The sequence below is a fragment of the Pseudorasbora parva genome, chromosome 12 (assembly GCF_024679245.1).
Source record: "Pseudorasbora parva isolate DD20220531a chromosome 12, ASM2467924v1, whole genome shotgun sequence".
NCBI lineage: Eukaryota > Metazoa > Chordata > Actinopteri > Cypriniformes > Gobionidae > Pseudorasbora > Pseudorasbora parva.
Window position 1 is genome coordinate 44,318,386 of NC_090183.1, and position 23,215 is coordinate 44,341,600.

At 38.6% G+C, this 23,215-nt stretch overlaps 1 protein-coding gene across 2 annotated transcripts in view; it reads right to left on the bottom strand.

Annotated features, from left to right (window-relative positions):
• slc38a3b (solute carrier family 38 member 3b) overlaps positions 1-23,215 on the bottom strand; it is a 50,788-nt gene that overhangs the window by 16,679 nt on the left and 10,894 nt on the right. Inside the window, exons 2-9 of one of the 2 annotated variants that reach the window (XM_067460444.1) lie at positions 20,197-20,345; positions 18,370-18,390; positions 18,188-18,269; positions 17,918-18,033; positions 11,935-12,008; positions 9,903-9,995; positions 8,471-8,552; positions 744-826 (exon numbers count right to left, since the gene is read on the bottom strand). In XM_067460444.1, the coding sequence (XP_067316545.1) occupies positions 744-826; positions 8,471-8,552; positions 9,903-9,995; positions 11,935-12,008; positions 17,918-18,033; positions 18,188-18,269; positions 18,370-18,390; positions 20,197-20,300 (655 nt within the window). In that variant the 5' untranslated portion in view covers positions 20,301-20,345. The remainder of the gene's footprint in view (positions 1-743; positions 827-8,470; positions 8,553-9,902; positions 9,996-11,934; positions 12,009-17,917; positions 18,034-18,187; positions 18,270-18,369; positions 18,391-20,196; positions 20,346-23,215) is intronic. The other variant, XM_067460445.1, reaches the window with a different exon arrangement.

Here is a 23,215-nt window from a genome sequence, read left to right on the forward strand (position 1 = left end):
CTCAAGACCCATAAAGGCACTAAAGACGTCGTTACAAAGCCCATCTCACTACAGCGGCTCTACAGTCATTTATGAAGAGATGAGGAGAGTTTTAGTGCGCAAAAACAAAATAACGACTTGTATAGTGATGGGCCGATTTCAAAACAAAGCTTCGAAGCATTATGAATCAGCGTATTGATTCATGATTCGGATCGCCAATGTCACGTGATTTCAGCAGTTTGACACGCGATCCGAATCATGAATTGATTCACTGATTCATAACAGTTCTTCTAATTGGCCCATCACTATATAAGTCGTTATTTAGTTTTTTTGCGCAATCTCGTGTCTTCATAAATGATTGTAGAGCCGCTGTAGTGAGATGGGCTTTGTAACGACGTCTTTAGTGCCTTTATGGGTCTTGAGAGAGGAAATGACATTGGTGTCAATGAAGGCCTTTCTGAGCCGTCGGATTTCAACACTAATATCTTCATCTGTGTCTGAAGATGAACGGAGGTCTGACGGCTGTCCAACGACTTGAGGGTGAGGAATTAATGACAGAATTAAAATTTTTGGGTGAACTAACCCTTTAAACCGCTATCGCTCTTTTAGGAAAACATATTTGCTGTTACTTTAGTTATTCATTGATTAAACTTCTTGCTTTATATTAGAACAGAATGTGCTTTTAAAGTGCTCTGTAACATGACCGGTCCGTTCATCTGGGTCAAGGGTACCCGCGGTGGGCTTTCGTGAGGTGATGGACTCACCCAGCTGTTTCATCAGAGCCAAAGGCAGGATGACGGAGATGGACACGAGCACCACCAGGTAGTTTCCATTGAGATACCATTCCCTACAGAGACACAGACAGAGAGCTCAACAATGCCCAAGCTCACTTTAGGGATGCAACGGTTTCATTTTCAGTAAAATCAGATCAGGAAAGGTTATTTTTTGTGGTGACGCCAAATTAAGGTAAAACATCAAGCTTTGCCGTTTGCTTTGACTGTGAACTCAGAGCTTATTTACTTTTACAACTTTAACCCCTGGTTTCACAGACAAAGGCTTAAGCTAGTCCCAGAATAAAATGCATGTCTGAGCTGTTTTAACTCAAACCAACCATCTTAAAATATATCAGTGACTTTGTTTTGTCTCAAGATGCACACCAGTGATGTCTTATTTCTAAAGCACATTTATTAAAGCGACTTAATCCTCACCCTTACCCAGCGGGTCAAAAAATTACCCTAAAATAAATATTTATTTATTTTTGTCCAGAAAGCTTATTTCATTTTTAATTTTTATATATATATTTTGTTTTCTATTTTGTAATGCATTTTTTGTTACTTTTGTTATGTTATTTTGCTTTAAATTACTAGATTTTAACAATAAATAATAATTTCTTTAGCACATTCCTCACTTTTTTTTTTTTTTTACTTAAATTCAAAATAACTACATTTCATGCATAACTCTTAATTCAGCTCAGAATCTCTCACATTGGGTGCCTTTGCCGACCTCTTCCTCTGGGTCCTAAAGTCAGTTTCTCTTCAGTATGTATTCAGATACACATGTAGACGTTATATAGATTTAAAAAAATAGGTTTTAGGTGTGTACTAAAGGACTTCATTAATTCCTAAGTGGGTCAAATTGACCCGCAAAGGAAAGGATGTTACTTTTTTAAATTTCAACCACCAAACTCCTCGAATCCAGTAAATGTTTTATTTATTCATGGTTCAAGTACGACAAAAGTCCTAGAGTCTTGGACCACTCTGATGAACACTCAATAAAATAAAAAATCTGATCAAAATGACCTAAAAATGACCTTAAATGTCCTAAATGTCTAAACCCTGTCAGTAAACGTTGCCTAAATTTTATCCCAGAAGTGTAACAGTATTAAAGAGCATCATTGATTTCACAGTTAACCCTCTGGTGCTCTTTGAGTGCCGGTTAAAAATGACAACAAAAAATAATCTGTATGAATAATTTACATTAAATCAAGGCACATGCACAAAAATACTATTTTCAATTTGTATATGAAATATATATTTTCAAAAACGTGTTACTCTAAAACTGCAATAAAATCAAAGTCATAAATGTAAACAAGTTGTAAAAATGAGCTATCGGTCAGATTTAGGTTGGATGCAGTACCAAAAGTGTCCACAAGATGAAATTCACCTCCCATACATTTCCAATGCACTCATTTCATAGACTGTAAAAAAATATGGACGTAGTGTCCGTGACGTCACCCATAGGATTCTGATAAGCCGTTCTGAAGCTTAAAGTAGGGGCGAGCTGGGCGTTGCCATCTTGTGAGCGAGTCAACGCGCGTCACTCCCGGATAACAGAAAATGGGCAAAAAGGCGGGATGTGTGCGGAGCTGAGGTGACGCAATGACTATAGACGGCGGATAAATGGCTATCCACTTGAAAACCACGCCCTTAATTATGCAGAACCTTAAGGCTTAATATAACGGAAACGAATGAGTTATAAAAAAATTCACCCCCCTCAGAGTTGTCATGAAGATCAAAATTAGCTTTATAAGCCAAAACCACAATTTGTACCAGGCTGTAAACATGTTTTTTTCTGCTTTAAAGTTGAGAATTTTAACATGGGGCTCAATGAGATTCTGCTCCCTTCTGGAGCCTGTCCCTAGTGGCCAGTTGAGGAATTACAGTTTACATTACTTCCGTATTGGCTTCAAGAGAGATCGCGGGAGGTTGCCGCTTGACTCATTTGTGACTATTTTTTTCAGGACCATTTAAGCTTTTCCAATCGTGCGTGTGTGTGTGTGTGTGTGTGTGTGTGTGTGTGTGTGTGTGTGTGTGTGTGTGTGTGTGTGTGTGTGTGTGTGTGTGTGTGTGTGTGTGTGTGTGTGTGTGTGTGTGTTAGCATAGCAAATGCCGAAATATTTACCAAGTTTCATACCATTCCAATGAAGTAAAAAAGGTAAAAAATGTCCATCAAAAATGACAGAATAACACTAAATAAAAGATGACCTGACTGACAGAAATAATATCCTCTTATATAACATAAAAATTACAAAAAAAAGGGTATCTAAACCTTTAAATAAATTATTCAAAATTGAGAGTTAAGACGTTATAATGTTATAAGAGATTTCTAGCTTACATAAATGCTGTTTTTTAAACGTTCTATTAAATAACAAATGCATATTGTTTTCCACAAAAATATTAAGCAGCAAAAAGTGTTTTCAACATTGATAATAATCATAATTGTTTCTTAAGTGGCAAATCCTCATATCAGAATGATTTCTGAAGGATCATGTGACACCAAACACTGGAGTAATAATGCTGAAAATTCAGCTTTGATCACAGAAATAAATTATATTTTAACATATTTTTATTTTAAAACGGTAATAATATTTCACAAATTTTGATCAAATAAATGCAGCTTTTGTGAAAGTTATTAAAAAAAATCCATATTCCGCCAAAAATATATAACTAAGTGCACCCTTAAGGGATGTGATATGTTTTCATTGCTTTTGGTTGCTGGTTAGTTTTTAGTGGGAGCTAAAAAAATAAAGCATGCAAACCGGTAGCTAAAAAGGGCAACAAAACAAACCAGCAAATAGTACAAAACGCAGCCAGATTTATTTATAATTTGCTGTGCCTATTTTAAAGCCAGTCTCCTTTTCTGCTGCTCTGCCTGTCTGACCAGCCATTTGAGCAGCTTGACTTGTGCAGCTGTAGAAAGCATCTCCACTATTCCAGAATCAGCCCGTCTAACTCCATCCGATTCCACACCGAGTCTGCAGTTCTGCTGATTAATGTTGTGTTTGCTGTAGGCTGCTAGCGACACTGACCATCTAAATAGTTCAAAGCTGACTGCAACATGGCACAGTTCCCGCTCCTGGACTCAAGTAACGCCACACTGTGAACACGAGGACACACACACACAGAGTCACAAGGTGTTGCGCAGTATGTAAAGTGCAGACCTTGTTTGAGACTCCTCTATTTTCAGACCTTCTCCGCTCCTCCCCACTCGTCCCAGTATTCAAACACTGACAGGGAGGATTGGGGATCAGACTGTACAGACGTGGGAATGAAACATCATAAACACATTATAAAAGATGTGTTATCGTTAGGGGCATAAAGATTCCTCTGCAGTAGAAGTGGCTGCTTTTCAGAATGTGCAGTATATGTGTATATATATATATATATATATATATATATATATATATATATACACACACACACAGATCAGGCATAACATAATGATTACTGGCAGGTGAAGTGAATAACACTGATGATCTCTTCATCACGGCTCCTGTTAGTGGGTGGGATATATTAGGCAGCAAGTGAACATTTTGTCCTCAGAGTTGACGTGTTAGAAGCAGGAAAAATGGGCAAGCGTAAGGATTTGAGTGAGTTTGACAAGGGCCAGATTGTGACGGCTAGACGACTGGGTCAGAGCATCTCCCAAACTGCAGCTCTTGTGGGCTGTTCCCGGTCTGCAGTGGTCAGTATCTATCAAAAGTTCTCCAAGGAAGGACCAGTGGAGAACCGGCCACAGGGTCATGGGCGGCCAAGGCTCATTAATGCACGTGGGGAGTGAAGGCTGGCCCGTGGGGTCCGATCAAACAGACGAGCTACTGGAGCTCAAACTGCTCCAGAAGTTAATGCTGGTTCTGATAGAAAGCTGTCAGAATACACAGAGCAGCTCAGTTTGTTGCATATGGGGCTGAATAGCGTTTAGCATAGGGCTGTTTTGGCAGCAAAAGGGGGACTAACACAATATTAGTTCATAATGTTATGCCTGATCGGTGTATATGTAAATACTGGTGACATGGAGTGACAATATTGGAATCAGTCACAGTGGCTACTACAATAACCAGAATTTATCATGCCAATAAATAAAATATATTTTATTTTTATTCTATTTTATTCTAAATACAGAATGTATTTGTCCAAATACTTTCAAACAGACAAAACAGTATAGATCTAGAATGTGATACATATAAATCGCTAAACTGCACTGCTGTTATTGTTAACTAAACCAAAACATTAAAAAAAAGAAATATAAGCTGAAATATAAACCTAAAATTAAAAACTGTTCAATTTTTAAATGTTTCCTTGGAAACTAAAATTACTAAAGCTAAGAAAAAAAAATATATACAAAAAGAACATAAAATTACTATTAAAATAAAATTTGAAATACTAAAATAGTAAATACTATGTGCGGCTATTGCCTGTGCAAAAAAAAAATTTATTGCATTAGCTGTGGTCATGTGAAATCATAGACAAAATAAGACTAGAATTGTAATTCAGCATTGTGTGTGTGTGTGTGTGTGTGTGTGTGTGTGTGTGTGTGTGTGTGTGTGTGTGTGTGTGTGTGTGTGTGTGTGTGTGTGTGTGTGTGTGTGTGTGTGTGTGTGTGTGTGTGTGTATACAACATAAAAAACATTATGTCTATGGAGTGTCCCCACAAAGATAGTGAACCAGACGTGTGTGTGTGTGTGTGTGTGTGTGTGTGAGCCTGTTTATGTGGTTTATAAAGGACACAAATTTGTATAACTACATGGGTATTACACTGGTATTACACTATAAATGTGGTTTATGAGGACATATCAAATGTCCTCATAATTCAAATGGCCTTAAAAACATACTAAATTATGTTTTTTTGAGAAAGTAAAAATGCAGAATGTTTCCTGTGATGGGTAGGTTTAGGGGCTGTGTGTGTGTGTGTGTGTGTGTGTGTGTGTGTGTGTGTGTGTGTGTGTGTGTGTGTGTGTGTGTGAGGGGTAGGTTTAGGGGCAGGGGCAGTGTAAGGGGACAGAAAATACGGTTTGTACAGTATAAAAACCATTACGCCTATGGAGAGTCCCTGTAAACCACATAGACCAACATGTGTGTGTGTGTGTGTGTGTGTGTGTGTGTGTGTGTGTGTGTGTGTGTGTGTGTGTGTGTGTGTGTGTGTGTGTGTGTGTGTGTGTGTGTGTGTGTGTGTGTGTGTGTGTGTGTGTGTGTGTGTGTGTGTGTGTGTGTGTGTGTGTGTGTGTGCATATAGTAGCGTCACTTCATGCTGCACCTGGTCCTGAAATTATACAAAAGCTCTCAGTCAATGCATAATGTTAACACTGAACCACACGCCTCCATCTTTGCTCAGTTTCCGACATCGCTGACCTGTTCAGTGTACAGCACTTTAACGCCCGTGTGAGTATCGCACTGGTCATATCAATAAATCACCTTGCCCACCTACACTTTCTCTGTTAATTGGAAGCCTTCAAACTAATCCAGTAATTCTGAAATACACATTATATAAAGACAGAAGATTTGGATGTTTAACCTTCAATGACTTCGTAATCTTGCTAACGAACGATTTTCAGGGGATTAAAATTAAAACATGGCTAGAATTTAAACAGTGAGACTCACGAGCCTTGTAACTAAGATCATGTCTCTTCTTACTAAAAATGTATGTTCTTCTTACAACCCCTCCGATGTGTCGGTTTTTCACACATTATCTAAACTAGGATTTAACCCGAGAACACAAGCAGCTGAATAGAGTTAAAACCCAGCGATTGTTTTAAGATTTGAGAAACGAGTTGTGTCTACTGACATCAGCACGTTATAAGCGGTTGTCATGAGATTATGCTTGTTTAAAGCAGCTGTCAAGCGCAGAAGGACAGAGGTGTGTGTGGGAAAGAGACCACATCAGCCAATCAGCTTTCGTTCTCTTATACTTACTCTTATATTAGTGCTGGTGCTAGTTCGGAGCCAGAGCCTAGTTTCAAATTGGTTCTTTGTGTTTCCAAAACCAAAGCACCAGCTCCAAGCCAGGAAAAGTGGTTCTTTAGGGTGCTTTTACATCTCTAGTTCGGTTCATTTGGTCCGAACCAAGGGCAAACAATTATACATTGTTGCATTTTTCAGATTTTTTGGTTCCTTTTCACACCACACTGATTGCTTTGGTCAGAACCAAACGAACCAAAACGCAGGCACGTGACAACATCCACATCACTCATTGGCCATGGCGTATTTCCTAAACTGCTTTTCGATTGGTCAGAATTTAAGTGTGGGAAAATTCCAACAGAAGAGGCAAAGCCAGCAAACTATAATAACACTATGGATGGAGAGACGACTGCGCGGGCTGGTTTTGTCCCTGGCCATAATCTACTACACTGTGTGTATTTACCACAGTATGCAAACAAAACATTTCTATAATGAGGCGCGGATGCGACATGAAAACAACGTTCTAATGCACTGCAGACGGCGAGCGCGCATCGCTCGTCACTTCAAGAGGAGGCGTGCATTAATTATTAACTCTTGACATGCTTCCATCTTCCGAAAATATTGCCAACGATCTATCAGGTAATAATATCATGCACACAATGTCAGCGCAGCTAACTACGGTAGCTGGTTCAGTCCAAAAATGATCAGTACTTTTGCAGTTGGTTCTGTTCGAGGTCGGATCACGTTCTCACCACAAACAAACCGCTCCAGAGTTCATTTGAAATCGTACCGAGACCACCTCTTCAAGGAGGTCTCGGTCCGCTTGTTTGGTCCGCTTTTGGTGCGCACCCGAGTGCGATTGCTGCAATCAGACCTGACCAAACGAACCGCACCAAAGAGGGAAACAAACTCTAGTACGATTCAACCGAACTAAATGAGGCAGGTGTGAAAGCACCCTTAGTAGCACCAAAACATTGCTGGGCTAGAAGTAAGAACCGATTACGCCAGGCGCTGGGGGCGGGGTCAACAAGATGAACACAAACTGGAGATCGCCATTTTTTAAATAGCGGCTAATGGAGCTAATAGCTGCTGCTCGTTTGTGATCACCGTCTATACAAATTACTGCGAACTGCATGAATGCGTTGGATTCGCTGTGTTTTGATGCCGATGATTTACAATGTCGTAAAGCCACGTGACTCAATAGTAACGCAACACTCGCCATTGTTGATGGAAGGCTTGTTCGAGATGCATCGGCGCTGTGGAGCCCAATCGCCGTATGACATCAAAGTACAGCGAGAGCAAATTACTCCTTGAATCGCTCACGTGGTATTTTGATATCATACGCGGATTGGTCCGCGCAGCATCGATGCATCTCGAACAAGCCTGGTATGTGTGTGTTTCCCGCTGCCTTGCTATATGTTGCTGAGAAAGATGAGACGTATACAGTGAAGTAAGACCTAGCTCTGTTGTGGCTCTAAGGATGTAGAAAAGCAAACGGTTCTTAGAAGGCCCCTCAGTCGAACCAACTACGAACTGGCACTAGCTCTGGCTCTGAACTAGCATCCGGTTCATTCTGGTGGAAAAGGGGTATTATTAACCGGCCAATCAAAGTTAGCAGCAACCGCCACACCTCCCCGTTTATGCCAGGTTGAGATTTTTGAGTTTTTGCCTTGGTGAACTGCAGGTATTTGACCTCAACGAAGACATTGTCAGCTGATAATAACAGTAGATCTTCTTACCAGTGATTTGGAGTAACAGTGAAGAATTATCAAAATTGCACGTTGAGGGAAGGTGGAGATTTGATTTTAAGTTCTTACCCTGAACTGGTATCTGTTTTCAAAAACGCCTGCAGGACCAGTGGGAACTCCGACTTGACGATGTATAAGTAACTGGACATGGCTATAGGAAAGAAAGAAAATGACTAATTTAGAAGAAACATAATCAAAAGAATATGACCATCATGTTTTTATGCTCATCTTGCTTGTTGCACCCTGCTGGAACATATCTATATAACTCTGGAAAGCACTTGTCGAACTATTCCTACACATTTTCCATTTGAAGATTCCAGAATCAAATTTCTAAACCTCTCACTATATTAAGGTAGCTGTAAAATCAAGGCCTAATGTCCAATTTAACGTATCCTCTGTGGCAGCAGAAGAACAATGACATGAAATGGCACAATATGGCTGTGTGCAGTGTCTTATTTGCCAAGTTCAAGGGTCTATAAAACAGACTGGTATTGTGAAAAAGTGTTAAAAAATGTGCCATTCCTTAGGGGAGTACCTCTAATATCCAGGCCTAATGTCCAATTTAACGCATACTCTATGACGGTGGAAAAATCATGACACGAAATGGGCTGATGGCACAATATGGCTGTGTGCAGTGACTTATTTGCCAAGTTCAAGGGTCTACAAAAATTCTTGTACTGTGAAAAAGTGTTCAAAATTTCAAAGCACCTCTAATATCAAGGCCTGATGTCCAATTTAACACATACTCTGTGGCGGCCAAGAAACCACTCAATGTGCATTGTCCTATATGCTAGGTTTAATGGTTTCTTGTGCACACACGAAAGGTTGTATATTTGATTATTTTATAAGGTCTTTTGAGGGCTCAGTGCAAAGAATAAAGAATAAAGTGAGAATAAACCCAAACACTTATAACCTGCATATTTCCATTATGAAAAAGTGCACCTTGAATTCATTGAGTTGTGTTTGAAAAGTACTAAAGAATTGTAATAGCTGCCATGAAAACACACTTCTTGTATGACACATTTATTTACATTTATAAATTAAAAATTTTTCTATTATAGAAAACTAAATGGGGGCAATATTCTGGAAATGCACTTTTTTTTACATACATTTACTCAAAAATTAAATTCCAAACTTTTAAAAACTGTGAAATTAAACAAAATTTGTATATATAAGTAAAATTCAATAAATAAAAAAATATTATACAGATTAAATATGAAAAGTCACAGAAAACCTGAAGAACAGGCACAGGAATAAATTGGGGATAAAATAACATGGAAACACTGTTAAATATCAGCATACAGCAAGTTTTGTAATTTTGCCAATTCAGAAAGTGTGTGACACAAAGTCCAGGGGTGCTAATGAACTGTCATAACCAGACAGGAAAATAAAGAGATGAATGAGAAACGGGAAAAGACTGTCATATCCATAAAAATGAAGAATACAGAAACTGTCTGTTTGGGTAAATATTAATGTCTCATTCACATCGGCTTCTCTTTACCTCCAATGTTTTGAAGAGTGATGGCGATTCCGGCCGCCATCTTCCCTGTCATTCCGAAGGCCCTGAAGCCCAGCTGTTCGTATGACCTGATTCCTAGAAAACATGAAGAGAGAGACGAATCTCACCACCAGAGCCAAGTTTCCACAATACACTATCTCGTGTTATGATTACATTTGCCTGCGGTGACCGCGGAGTTAACATAGAAACTCAGTAAGCCCTAAATGGAAGTAGAATTGTGTTTCCAGAAAGGAAATGACATCACACATATTATATATAAAATGATATCTGTCAGCTACCCTTATATAACTGTATACCGGTATATACTGTATATGGGTAGTTGACAGATAAGCAGTAAAAAAAATGTAACACCATTTTCCCCATTACTTGCTGAATTTGTTAGACATTTTCAATAAATATGAGACAAACTTTGCTGTCATTCTATCATTTAAGAACACTGAAAATGCTCCAAATAATAATAATAATAACAATTAAAAAGGAGTTATTATTAGGAGGATCTTATTTTATTTAAAATGCTTCCAAAAGAGATAATGTACAGGTGTGTGACAGTACAGGTGTGTGACGTTTGTGACAGTACAGGAGTGTGACGTTTGTGACAGTACAGGTGTGTGACGTTTGTGACAGTACAGGTGTGTGACAATGTGTGACAGTACAGGTGTGTGACAATGTGTGACAGTACAGGTGTGTGACAATGTGTGACAGTACAGGTGTGTGGCAGTGCAGGTGTGTGACAATGTGTGATCGTACAGGTGTGTGACAGTACAGGTGTGTGACAACGTGTGACAGTACAGGCGTGTGACAATGTGTGACAGTACAGGCGTGTGACAGTACAGGTGTGTGACAATGTGTGACAGTACAGGTGTGTGACAACGTGTGACAGTACAGGCGTGTGACAATGTGTGACAGTACAGGTGTGTGACAGTACAGGCGTGTGACAATGTGTGACAGTACAGGCGTGTGACAGTACAGGTGTGTGACAGTGTGTAACAGTACAGGTGTGTGACAGTGTGTAACAGTACAGGTGTGTGACGGTGTGTCACAGTACAGGTGTGTGACAATGTGTGAAAGTACAGGTGTGTGACAGTGTGTAACAGTACAGGCGTGTGACAATGTGTGACAGTACAGGTGTGTGACAGTGTGTAACAGTACAGGCGTGTGACGGTGTGTCACAGTACAGGTGTGTGACAGTACAGGTGTGTGACAGTGTGTAACAGTACAGGCGTGTGGCGGTGTGTCACAGTACAGGTGTGTGACAATGTCTGACAGTACAGGTGTGTGACAGTGTGTCACAGTACAGGCGTGTGACAATGTGTGACAGTACAGGTGTGTGACAGTGTGTCACAGTACAGGTGTGTGACAATGTCTGACAGTACAGGTGTGTGACAGTGTGTCACAGTACAGGCGTGTGACAATGTGTGACAGTACAGGTGTGTGACAGTGTGTCACAGTACAGGCGTGTGACAATGTCTGACAGTACAAGTGTGTGACAGTGTGTCACAGTACAGGCGTGTGAGAGTGTGTCACAGTACAGGTGTGTGACAATGTCTGAAAGTACAGGTGTGTGACAGTGTGTCACAGTACAGGTGTGTGCAAAGAGCTGGATCAATGGATCACAGTACAGGTGTGTGACGGTACAGGTGTAGTACAGGTGTGTGTGACAGTGTGTGACAGTACAGGTGTAGTACAGGTACAGGTGTGTGAGAGTACAGGTGTGTGACGTGTGTGACAGTACAGGTGTAGTACAGGTGAGTGACGTGTGACAGTACAGTGGTGTACAGGTGTGCCACGTTTGTGACAGTACAGGTGTGTGATGTGTGTGACAGTACAGGTGTGTGACAGTATGTGACAGTACAGGTGTGTGGCAGTGTGTGACAGTACAGGTGTGTGACAGTGTGTGACAGTACAGGTGTGTGACAGTGTGTAACTAACAAGTGACTGTGTTAACTTCAGGTTTCACTTCTGATTAGGAAATGACAATGCAACACACTGATCGAGAAAATGAAGCTCGTCTTACCAACAATACCAGAAGACTTCAGCAGGAGGTGAATAGAATAGCAGGACAGTCCGGCTACAGCCGTGAGGAGAAACCTGAAGACAAAATACAGCCATCACTTCAAATCTGCACATGCTTCATATATGGTTTATTTAGAAGATCACCAAAGTAATCTGGCAAGAAATTGTAAGAAAGTCCTCTATTGGAGATTAATGTACGACTTTCTAAACTGGCATTTAGCTGACCTTTTACCTGAAATGACCTTCAGTACACACATTACAGGGACAATCCCTATGGAGCAGCATGTGGTGAGGAGTCCAGCACACTATTAAAAACATTATTTCTGCCTTATAATAAAGTCTACATACTCATTTAAAATGCATTAATGTTGCTGAGTAAGATTTACTGCTGAATGAATCTTGGGAAAGCGGCAGTATTTGAGTTGGAATCAAAAGTACGTCTGCTGATAAACTGGTCTATGAAAGCCCATGATCAAACACGCCACAGACCGATTTTACTGATTGATCCAGCTCTTTTTTGGTAACTTATGTCATGGAAAGTCTGAGTTTGCCAGCTTTCAGAAAAGCAAATATCTGATAAAAGCTTTAGCTACACAATAGTGGAAGTCTCTTACAAAGCGATTATTGTACTTTCAGGACACTTTCACAATGCTTCACCACAGGAAGCAGACCATCCTTCCCGTTTATTGCAAGTCCATTTGGATGACAAGTACCTGATAAATGACAAGTAATTAACAATGAGCTCTGGAACGACTGGATTCAAACAGGATGGATGTTCTCATAGACTTTTGACTTCAATCAATCAATAACCTTTATTATATCACGCTTTTACAATGTCGAATGTGTCAAAGCAGCTTCACAGTGTTAAACAGGACAATATTGCAACAAAATTCGATTTGGCTGTACAGTCGTTCTGGAGAAAACAGTGATGTTATCAGCTTATTGTATCAACAATGTTGGCAGATCAGTATTATAGTTTATAGAATTAAATAAGACCTAATTAATTAATTTTATTTGTATATTTAGTTGAATAACTTGGATCATAGTTTTAGTGTCCCCAATTGAGCAAGCCAAGCCAAAGGCGACCAAAGGAACCGAAACTCCCTCAGGGCATGATGGAGAAAAATAAACCTTGGGAGAAACCAGACTCAGTTCTCCTCTGGCCTATTAACACACAGTTTATGATTATTATTCTGGCAACCTTACAGGTCAGAAATCATATTAGATCAATATATTTAACATTTCTGGGTAACTTGCAAGAGACGGGTTAATTGAGGATGGCTCGTCGATTACACACGAGTATGTGTTTTAAACTTCAACAGCTTCAGCACAGCTTCAATAGAACTATGTGAAGTTGCATCGATCATTTCCCTGTTTACACTTGGTATTTAGAATTGGACATGGGGGACAACACTCAATACAGGTGTAAACGGGGTCTAAAACGCTTCGAGCCTGTCCACTTTTGATCACTTCCAGAGGTAGTGGAAAACACATTACTTCCGTAGTGTAAACGTTCATGTGTCAAATTTGTAAAACAACCTCTAAAAGACGTCTACTCTCCTCCTACTGACCTAATGTGTAAACAGGGACACACACTAGCCAGACGGGATTTAAACTTTGTCGGCTGGAGACCCGGGTTTGGTTTGAAGATGAAAGACGTACCAAACACAATGTTCTCTCAGTATTCCTGATATCTAACACACACTCACAGCGTCTGTCAGAGAAGAAACTAGAGCTGATGCTCTCTGTGTTTTTCCATCGTATAAGTATGTTCATATGTAAATTGCATGAGCTGATTTTGTCCATTAGATCGAAAGATTTGAAAAGACCCTGCCCTCGAAAAAATCAGGACAGAAGTGGTTGAAAGAGGACAAAAGATACAGATTAAAACACTGCCTGGTGTGAAGCTCACACAATACTAATCTTTTACATTGCAATAATTGTATTTGTAATATTTGGCGTGTGTGTAATAATCAGAGTGTATGTGTGTCGTGCACCGTCTATAGGCTCATATTACTAACACGCCCTTTAAAAACACAGAAATCCTGCACTATTGACTTTAGAGCAGGTGTGTGTTGGTCAGTGGTTTTCAGTTCCTCACAATAGCAACGCTCCAACAATGCTCCTGAACACACCTGGTTTAGCCCAGACGCCCATGGGGGAACACATACACACTCTGATGGGGGAACAGATGCGCCAGTGCAATTGATATTTAAACAACATGGTGCAAGACATGAAAATGAGAACTGCTTCGGGCTGAAAATGTATGATAGGGCCCTGTGTGTAAACGGGAACGTGTCTGTCTCCCTTGTCTAAATGTGATCCGATCGACCAAAACGCATCTTCATACCAGGTGTAAACAGGGCCTGTTGTGATGCCCAGCACATGATTAACTCCTATGATGTTCCTTTCTTAGCAGTTGTATTTTAATGGCTATTTAAATATTAAATAGGACTATAAGTGCTAGGCTAAAGGCAACATGTGTCCTCTGGACTTGATCAAACTGCCTTCCAAGAGGTGAGTGTGAGGTTTCTACCACTGAATTTATTGTTATGTGTCTGGAAATAAGACTATCTTTGGAGGAAGCAGTCCTGGCCTGTTTGGTCATTTGATCAGTAGTATTCAGTTCCCTGTAACCTGACTGGAGCTGAGGACGCCTCAGACGTCTCCCCGCTCTCCTCCCCCATTCAAACAGAGAGAGGAAACCAAATATAACAACTATATTTGGATGGGGGCAGGGTGAGCCTAAAAAGAAGGATGTGTCTGGAGCACAGAGGAGGCGGGGCCAGCCCAGGTCATGGCCTTTCTGGGGCCGTGGACAGATGAGAGGGGGTGGAGCTAACGAGTGGAAAATTTTAAGAAGGTGGGAAATAAACATTAAATGGGAACTCACACAAACGCACGTGTTAGCCTTTCTCCTCTACTATTAGGAAAAATACTGCTAGTCAACATATAGCATACATATAGCTGTAGAGGGGTGGTAGAAGTCAGTACATTTAGCATTAATTAGTATATATGAACTTAATTTATACACTCAAATATTATTCATATACATATATACACACATACATACACAAACACACACACACACATTTATATACATACACACATACATACACACACGCATATATAAATATATATATATATATATATTTATATATATATATATATATATATATATATATATATATATATATATATATATATATATATATATATATATATATATATATATATATATATATATTTAAAATCTTCAATTCTTGCCATTAACTAGTTGCTTATTTGTATGCATATTTCTAGGATATTGGCCGTTTATTAGTACTTATAAAGCACATGTTGCATGATCATATTCTACACCCCTAAATCATACTACCTTACTAACTATTAATAAGCATTAATTAGTAGTTTATTTAGGCAAAAGTTGTAGCTGTCAAATCGAATAAATCGCATCCAAAATAAAAGTTTGTGGGCATAATATATGTGTGTGTGTGTGTGTGTGTGTACTGTGTATAATTATTGATCATATATAAATACACACAAATGTATGTATATATTTAAGATTTTTTTTATATTTATATGTATAATATTTGTATATATTTTAAATCAATTAATATAAACACAGTATATACATGCATATATCTCTTAAATATATATATATATTAATGAGTGTGTATTTTTATATGGATGCATATTATCTTAAACCCTGAAAATGTCAAGTGGCGATTGTTTAAAATGTTTAAAATGGTGTCTTATAGAATAGAAAAAATAATAGAAAAAAAACAACTAAATACTACGGCATCATTTTAGTTTTGAATTCTTTCACATAAACAAATGTTATAAATTAAGTAGCTTTAAAGGTGCACTATGCAGCTTTCCGTCCACTGGAGGGCGCCTATTCAAAACAAATGCGTAGTTTGATGACGCAAAGTGTGAGCGCAGCATCTTGGGAGATGTGGTCTTCACCTCACAGCCGGTGGAAAATAGGACTCGGGCAGAAATCATGTTGATGGATGCGGTTATTAACGTTACTGTAGTGAAGCAGAGCAGGACCGAGTGTTGTGGAGCTGAGCACGGCCGCTGGAGCGATTGTTAAACACACACACGGCTCGTACCGGGACTTTTAATTATGACGGGACGGGACACAGTCGCCGGGCGCCTGCACAGATCCGCTCTTCCGGTTATGATTTTGAGGTAATGGAGCTCTGTTTATCATATTAGATACATTTAAGTGTGTTTAAAACGATGTTTTGACTTTACTCCGTGCATTCACTTGTTCACACTGCTAAGAGTAAAGCGCTCCTGCCAAATAAAAGCCGAAACCGAGGGTAACGCAGACATGACGCGATTGACAGGCAACTCCCTCAAATGCTATGCTGAAACGTCCCTGTCCTGAGTTAAAATAGCAATTTTCTCACAATTTACAAATAGTTGGAAACATCTGGGATATTGTAGATATGCAACTGAACAAAATATATAACACCGGCCTAGTGGTTTTTGGATATTTTACTGCAAAAATACTACATAGTGCACCTTTGAAACTAATTGCTGGACAAAAGTTTATGTTCTCAAAGGACAGGCCGGCACAAGCGCAGACACAGCTCTTTTAATATGAACTGACAGACAGTAAACATGATAATGCATCATTATCTGAGCACTGTGGCAGAGGAGAAAGGTTTGTAGATCTCTCTCAAATATGGGCAAAAAAACTATTTCAAGTATGGATAGTTTGGTACACTTTGCATATCAGGTGGTACAACTACAGTATATATACAGACGAATCAAAAAAAAATTCAGACAACAGATATGATGTTTTACTAGCGGGTGCAGGACACTATAGATACTTTATGTAATGAGGATCGCAAAATAACGGAAACCACAGACTGAACAAAATGAAGCATTGCTTGGTCATTGGTGGAGCTGAATTGGTATTATCTAATTGTGTAGTTAAATTTAACAGCTGATCAAAGTTATCTGACATGAAAAAGATGAATTTGTTCTGACACAGTTTAACCCCGAGTTCTTGTCCTATTTTATCACCATTTTCTAAACTAAAGCGAATAAACTGTGATAATGTGAGAAAATGTTGAAGGTCTCTGAATAAGTTTTGGTTTGACTATATATATATATATTACACACACACAACTATTTGGTTGGTAGCCTGACATATAAAAAAATTATATATTCATATTAATGTATGAACATAAACTTTATTTAACCATCTGAATTATTTTATTGCCATACATATGTTGATGAGTATAGTTTATAATTTTCCATTTTAAGTACTTTAAAGCTAGCCTGGCTCCGCCCTCCTACGTACATCCGTTCAATTTTCGTTTTTCTTCAGTACTCCGTCTGGGATTGCGGTGTATTCTCGGGTTTTCTCCGGTCAAATTTAACCGGTCCAATCAGCAAACAGAGGGAGTGGCTGCGAATGATGACCCAGGTTTGAGATTACTTACATCACGACCAAACGTTAGCGATTTGGTTATGGCAGATCCAATAGTTTTAAACTTCAACAGAATTCCCACCTTCAAGGAAGTTAACGCTTGTCAATGGAGAGGAGCTTTTCTCTGTTCAAATGAAATGTTGCAGGCTACTTTAAAGCCCCTGAAACAAGGGAAGAGGTTTTCAAGAAAAGCCAATCAGAGGTTTGCATGTACTTTAACAGAATGCAATCAGTGTGCAGATCTTTTCCATAGAAAAAAGCCTGTCTGGTACACTCATGTTCATGAACATTAACAGCCTCCAAAAGGAAACACTCAATTATTCAAGTGCATAACAGATGTAGAGCAATACCATGGCAATTAGACAGCCAATGGGCTGGCAAACACTTGACATTCAGATGACGTTAAAATGCTGATTCATTGAGGGCTGGATGTGACAGGTCTATTTGCATGACTATGAGATGATTAACATCAGAACAAATATACAACAATGCAGCCAATTTGTCAGTGAGAGGGTAATGAAGGTATTTCACTTACAAGAAAAGCAGTATGCCAGTATTGGCCATAGCGTAGGCCAATCCCAAAATCCCACTGCCCATAATGGCATTGCCCAAATTGAAGACTGACATGCCAAATGAGGTCTTCCCCTCAAACTGAGAGAGGAAATGAGATTGATAAGCAACTAAAACAGACAGACAAAAACACCAACAGTCCTGCTACATAGACTAAAATCAACACATCCTTTAGTTTCAATGTGCTATTTGTGATATGCTATTGGTTACTTGAGAGTATGTTGCACATACTTACATCAGTGAAACGTGGCTTCTTGCTATCGCCGTTGGGCAGGAACTCAACGTTCTCGGCAAGTGTGCTTTCAGGATCATCAAATCTGTTGGATGGAAGACAGTGGAAATTTAAAAGAAAATGTTCTTGATCATCAGCTAATTTCCTCTTTGACTAACGGCATTTGTTTCATGTTATTGACGTACCTGCCGTGATGGGTACCATTTCTGAGGGTTCATAGAGAGAGTGTGAGAGGGTCCATCACCGAGCAGGAGCAGAAAAGAGGGTAAACATGCACTTAGACAAACCCACAAGTCAACACAACATACCAGAAGGTGAACGTGCTTTGAGAAATATACAAGTGTAAGCTACAAATAAAGTTTGCATTGACCTCAGTACAGAAGATGCAAGTCTGTTCTGATTGAGAAAGCAGGGAAAACATGCTAATGAAGCAAAACCAGTTATTTAAAGGGATAGTTCACCCAAAAATGAAAATTAGCCCATGATTTACTTACCCTCAAGTCATTCTAGGTGTATAGGACATTCTTCTTTCAGACAAATACAAGTGGAGTTACATTAAAAAAGTCCAGGCTAATCCAAGCTTAATAATGGCAGTAACTGTTGCTCTGTTTTTGAAGTCCATAAAAATGCATCTGTCCATCAAATAACTGCTCCACGCGGCTCCAGGTGGCTACTAAAGGCCTTCTAAAGCAATTTGATGCGTTTGTGTAAGAAAAATATCCATATTTAATACTTTTTAAAGTAACGTTCCGGCCAATCAATGTCATACACACCTAGGATGACTGAGGGTGAGTAAATCATGGGCTAATTGGGCTCATTTTGGGGTGAACTAACCCTTTAAAAATGGCCTGGTTTTCCATGCAGATAGTAGATGAGAAGGCAAACACATCATGTCACAGACAATTAAAGGCAAAATATGTAATTTTTCGCTGCTAGAGGTCACTTATTCAAAACAAAGGCGTAGCCTGATGACCCCTTGACTTTGCAGAACTTTTAATCGGTCAGACGAGCGCTTCTGCTTCTTCTGCTCGTGTGTGTGAGTGGGAACACAGCGCTGTTTATCATATTACACACACCTGAGTGTGTTAAAGTGATGTTATAATGCTACTCTGTGTGTTCACTCGGCACTACTATGAGACACTTGTTCACACTGCAGTGAGCGAGATCATATTAGGCATGGTAAAACATGGTACTCTGTGCGGTAAATCAAGAACACCAGATTCAAACAATAAGACTAACTGTGTTGAGCTGGAGAACAATCATTCGTTTTCTGTCCATCAATGAGCCAAACAGTTGCTCACCTGTCTAATAAAACACATCATATATTAAAGCGGCTTTGGTGTTTCCGTGGTTTCTACTAAATAAAACCGGCACAGTCTGTGTCCTGGTTAAAATCACTTATTTCTCTGAATTTAAACATTCTTGGAACCATTCGGGATAATGCAAATACACAAGTCAACAAAATATATAGCATTTTTCCAGTGGTTTTTGGATATAATTTGATTTTGCATATTGTGCCTTTAATTTATCTTACTGCCACATGACAATGAAAATGTTCCCTATAAGTCAAGTAATTTCACTCGGCGGCCATCTTTAAAACATCTCTTGGGCAGCTATTTCAGTCATGCGAGTGCAGCTCCTACGGTATCTCTTTGAATGGGGAAGCATCAAATTCTAAAAAGCTGTTTAACAAACTGAGGATTAAATTTCATTTTAAAGTAACCAATGCAATCTGATAAATCTGTCTCCTAAATGTTGCTACTAAATGCTCAAATAATGACAACAAAATTATTATTTCTCATTTAAGGCTGAACAAGCCGATGCATATGTGCAGTCATAAGTAGAGATGCACGGATATTCTTTAACTGAATACTTGCCAGCGATTGGCTCATTAATTTTGAAGGCGGGGCTTATTCCACCATATTTCTCCCATTCATAGAAATACAAGTGCACTGTCTTTGTTTTATCAAAGACTTTGGAAACAATGATTAGAGTGATGTTAAAGTACTTACTGTTCCTCATCCATCATAGTCTTCATCGGCATGCACATTTCCTCTCCCAGGTCATGACCTTTCCCATTGGGTAGGATACTCATTTCTGATCTGGCAGGTTCCATCGTGGAAGCAGTAAATATCCCACAGTTCTGTGTGTGTCCAAGTTGCTGAAAAGGATAAAGATTTTGGCAACAATTAAAAAATGCAACTATACGAGTCAATGATTGGATCATTATTGATGCACCTCTTAAATGGTTGTTTAGGAAATGAAAAGCTACACACGCCATCAACTAGGGTTAAAATAATTGGAATTCCATTCATTCCTAAGGCGGTCAAATTGACCCGCGAGAGAAGGATTTGTTACTTTTTTGAATTTCAACCACAAAACTCCTCAAATCCAGCCATTATTTTGTGCATTTATGGTTCAAGCGTGACAAAAGTCCAAGGGTCTTGGACCACTCTGATGAACATTCAGTTTTAAAAATGAGTCTCGGGTCAAAATAACCCGATCGAAGGTTGAAGGTTAGAAATAATTTTCACAAAATCAAATCAAACGTAAACATTGTTTGAGAAAGTTAAAAATGTTGCCTAGGAAATTAACTGAAATAAATAAGAATAAGGTAAAGAACTAAAACTGACATTAAATAAAGCTAATTAAAAATATTAAAGAAAAAGGTCACACTTTAGATTAGAGTCCAATTCTCACTATTAACTACGGCTTTTGCCTCAACAAACTCCTAAATTCACTGCTAATTAATATTTAGTAAGGTAGTTGTTAAGTTTAGGTATTGGGTATATTGGGATGTAGATTAAGGTCATGCAGAATAAGATATTAATATGTGATAATAAACAGCCAATATTCTAGCAATAATACGCACTAGTTAATTGTTGAGAAATAGTGACCAATTTTCTTTTTTTTATAAAAACGACAAAATCACATAAGACAAATTGCAAAAAGTACATTTACAATAAAAATTGAAAATGTAAAACTGAAAGCTAATTGAAAATATTATAGCATTAATGAATAAATCAATGCATTAGTATTAATAAATACTATAATAGCATATCATACTATACTATATACTAAAAGCATAATTGGATCAGATGGTAATATCATAATACATCCTTAAAATGCTCATGTGCCACGGCATTAGAGTCATACCTCAAAGTACTTTTAAAGAATATGTTTTAAAAACATGCTACACTCTCAGAAAAAAAAGGTACAGCGCTGTCTCACCCTAAGGTACAAAAGTGAAAAGGTCAAACATCGTTGTACTTTAAGTAGTACAGAAAGTATCTTTGTATATTTTCACTTTTGTACCTTAGTACAAAAGTCGCTGTACCTTTTTTTTCTGACAGTGTATTGGTGTACATGTCCAAAATCAATCTATACTTAAGGGTATCTGTCCATGTTAATTAAGTCTAATGGAAAATTTAATTTCTTCTTATTAGGATTCATCTTTACAACGTCAGAAATGCACAAAATCACTCGAGAAATCATCTCTGACCAGTTACATCACTACCACTTGGCTGTTCAGTTAAAGCAGTGCAGCCACCTAAAGAAATGTCAACTAAAAAAATCACCAGGATTATTCAGCGTTTTAGTGTCTGGCCTTTCACCAGTTCCCCCCGAGAGCTCATTTCCATTCATGCATGCTATTAAGTCGTCAGTTTTCAATGCCAACAATGAGACGCAGCCCACCAGGTGTCATTTTAGGCCAGCAGATGTTCTCGCTCTTCAGCGAACAGGCTCTTCACAATCCCTGGAAAAATGGAGGCTCAATAACATTTAGCACGTCACTGTTTATTTTATGATGGAGGTTTTCAGTGAACAGTAGGGCCATTGAGACGCCCAGCTGTCATGATAAATTTAACACACACACACACACACACACACACACACACACACACACACAGTGAAGAACCGCATGAGTGTGTTAATTTAAAGCCTGATAATTGAGGAAAGTCTTAAGTCTAGTCCTGATGATACAGACATGAGATTGGATTCAAGCACTTTTACAATTTAAAACTACTAGCAACATGTGTCAGAGTGCCATGAGAACTTTTCCAAATATTCTGTACCTGATTAGGAACCGTACCATGTAGACTTATTTGGTCTTAAATATCAAAATAGTTATAGTAAATAGTTAACTGATATTGTATAAAATAGGGATGCACTGATATGCAAATTTTGGCCGACACCGGTAACTCTTTATATTTGAAAACTGATAACTGATACATTGGCCGATAAATCTAAATATACATTTTTATATCATTTTTGAGAGCCTAAATACAAAAACCAAAGTCTCACCATGTCCCACACACACAATTGTAATGTTTTTTATGATGATTTTATGTAGCTGATATGACAGACTTGTGCTCGACATTGCACTGAACTGCATTTTCATTTTTTAAAGGGATTTCAATCATATTTGAGGCAATTCAAACCCATAATGGCAAACAGTGTTCATCTAAAGCATTTTAGCTGAAGGATATATAAAAACTATTATCAGCTTTAATATGCCGATACCAAATAACATTAAAATTGAACATAAATTGGCCAATATATCATGCATATAGTTTAAATGATACTATCATTTAATACTTTGGGGTCAATAATACTCTTTTATTTTGCAAGGGCACTTTTAATTGATCAAAAGTGACAGTAAAGACACTATAAGATTAGATTTCACTATGAGAGTTCATGTGACACTGAAGACTGGAGTAATGATGCTGAAAATTCAGCTTTGCATCACAGGAATAAATTACATTTTAATATTCAATATCGCAAAAACAAACCGTTGCAAATAACCCGATCACCCCGTCAGGGTTCACGGTGCGATGATGACCAGCTGAATGTACATTATGCGGCATATTTCATCCTCGCTTAGGTATTGTTCAATTAGCACTGTATACTAACCTACACTCTCAGAAAAAAAGGTACAGTGCTGTCACTGAGGCGGTACCCCATGGTACAAAACCGAAAAGGTACTATTATGTACCTTTAAGGTACTAATTCGCACTCTAAAAGTACTAT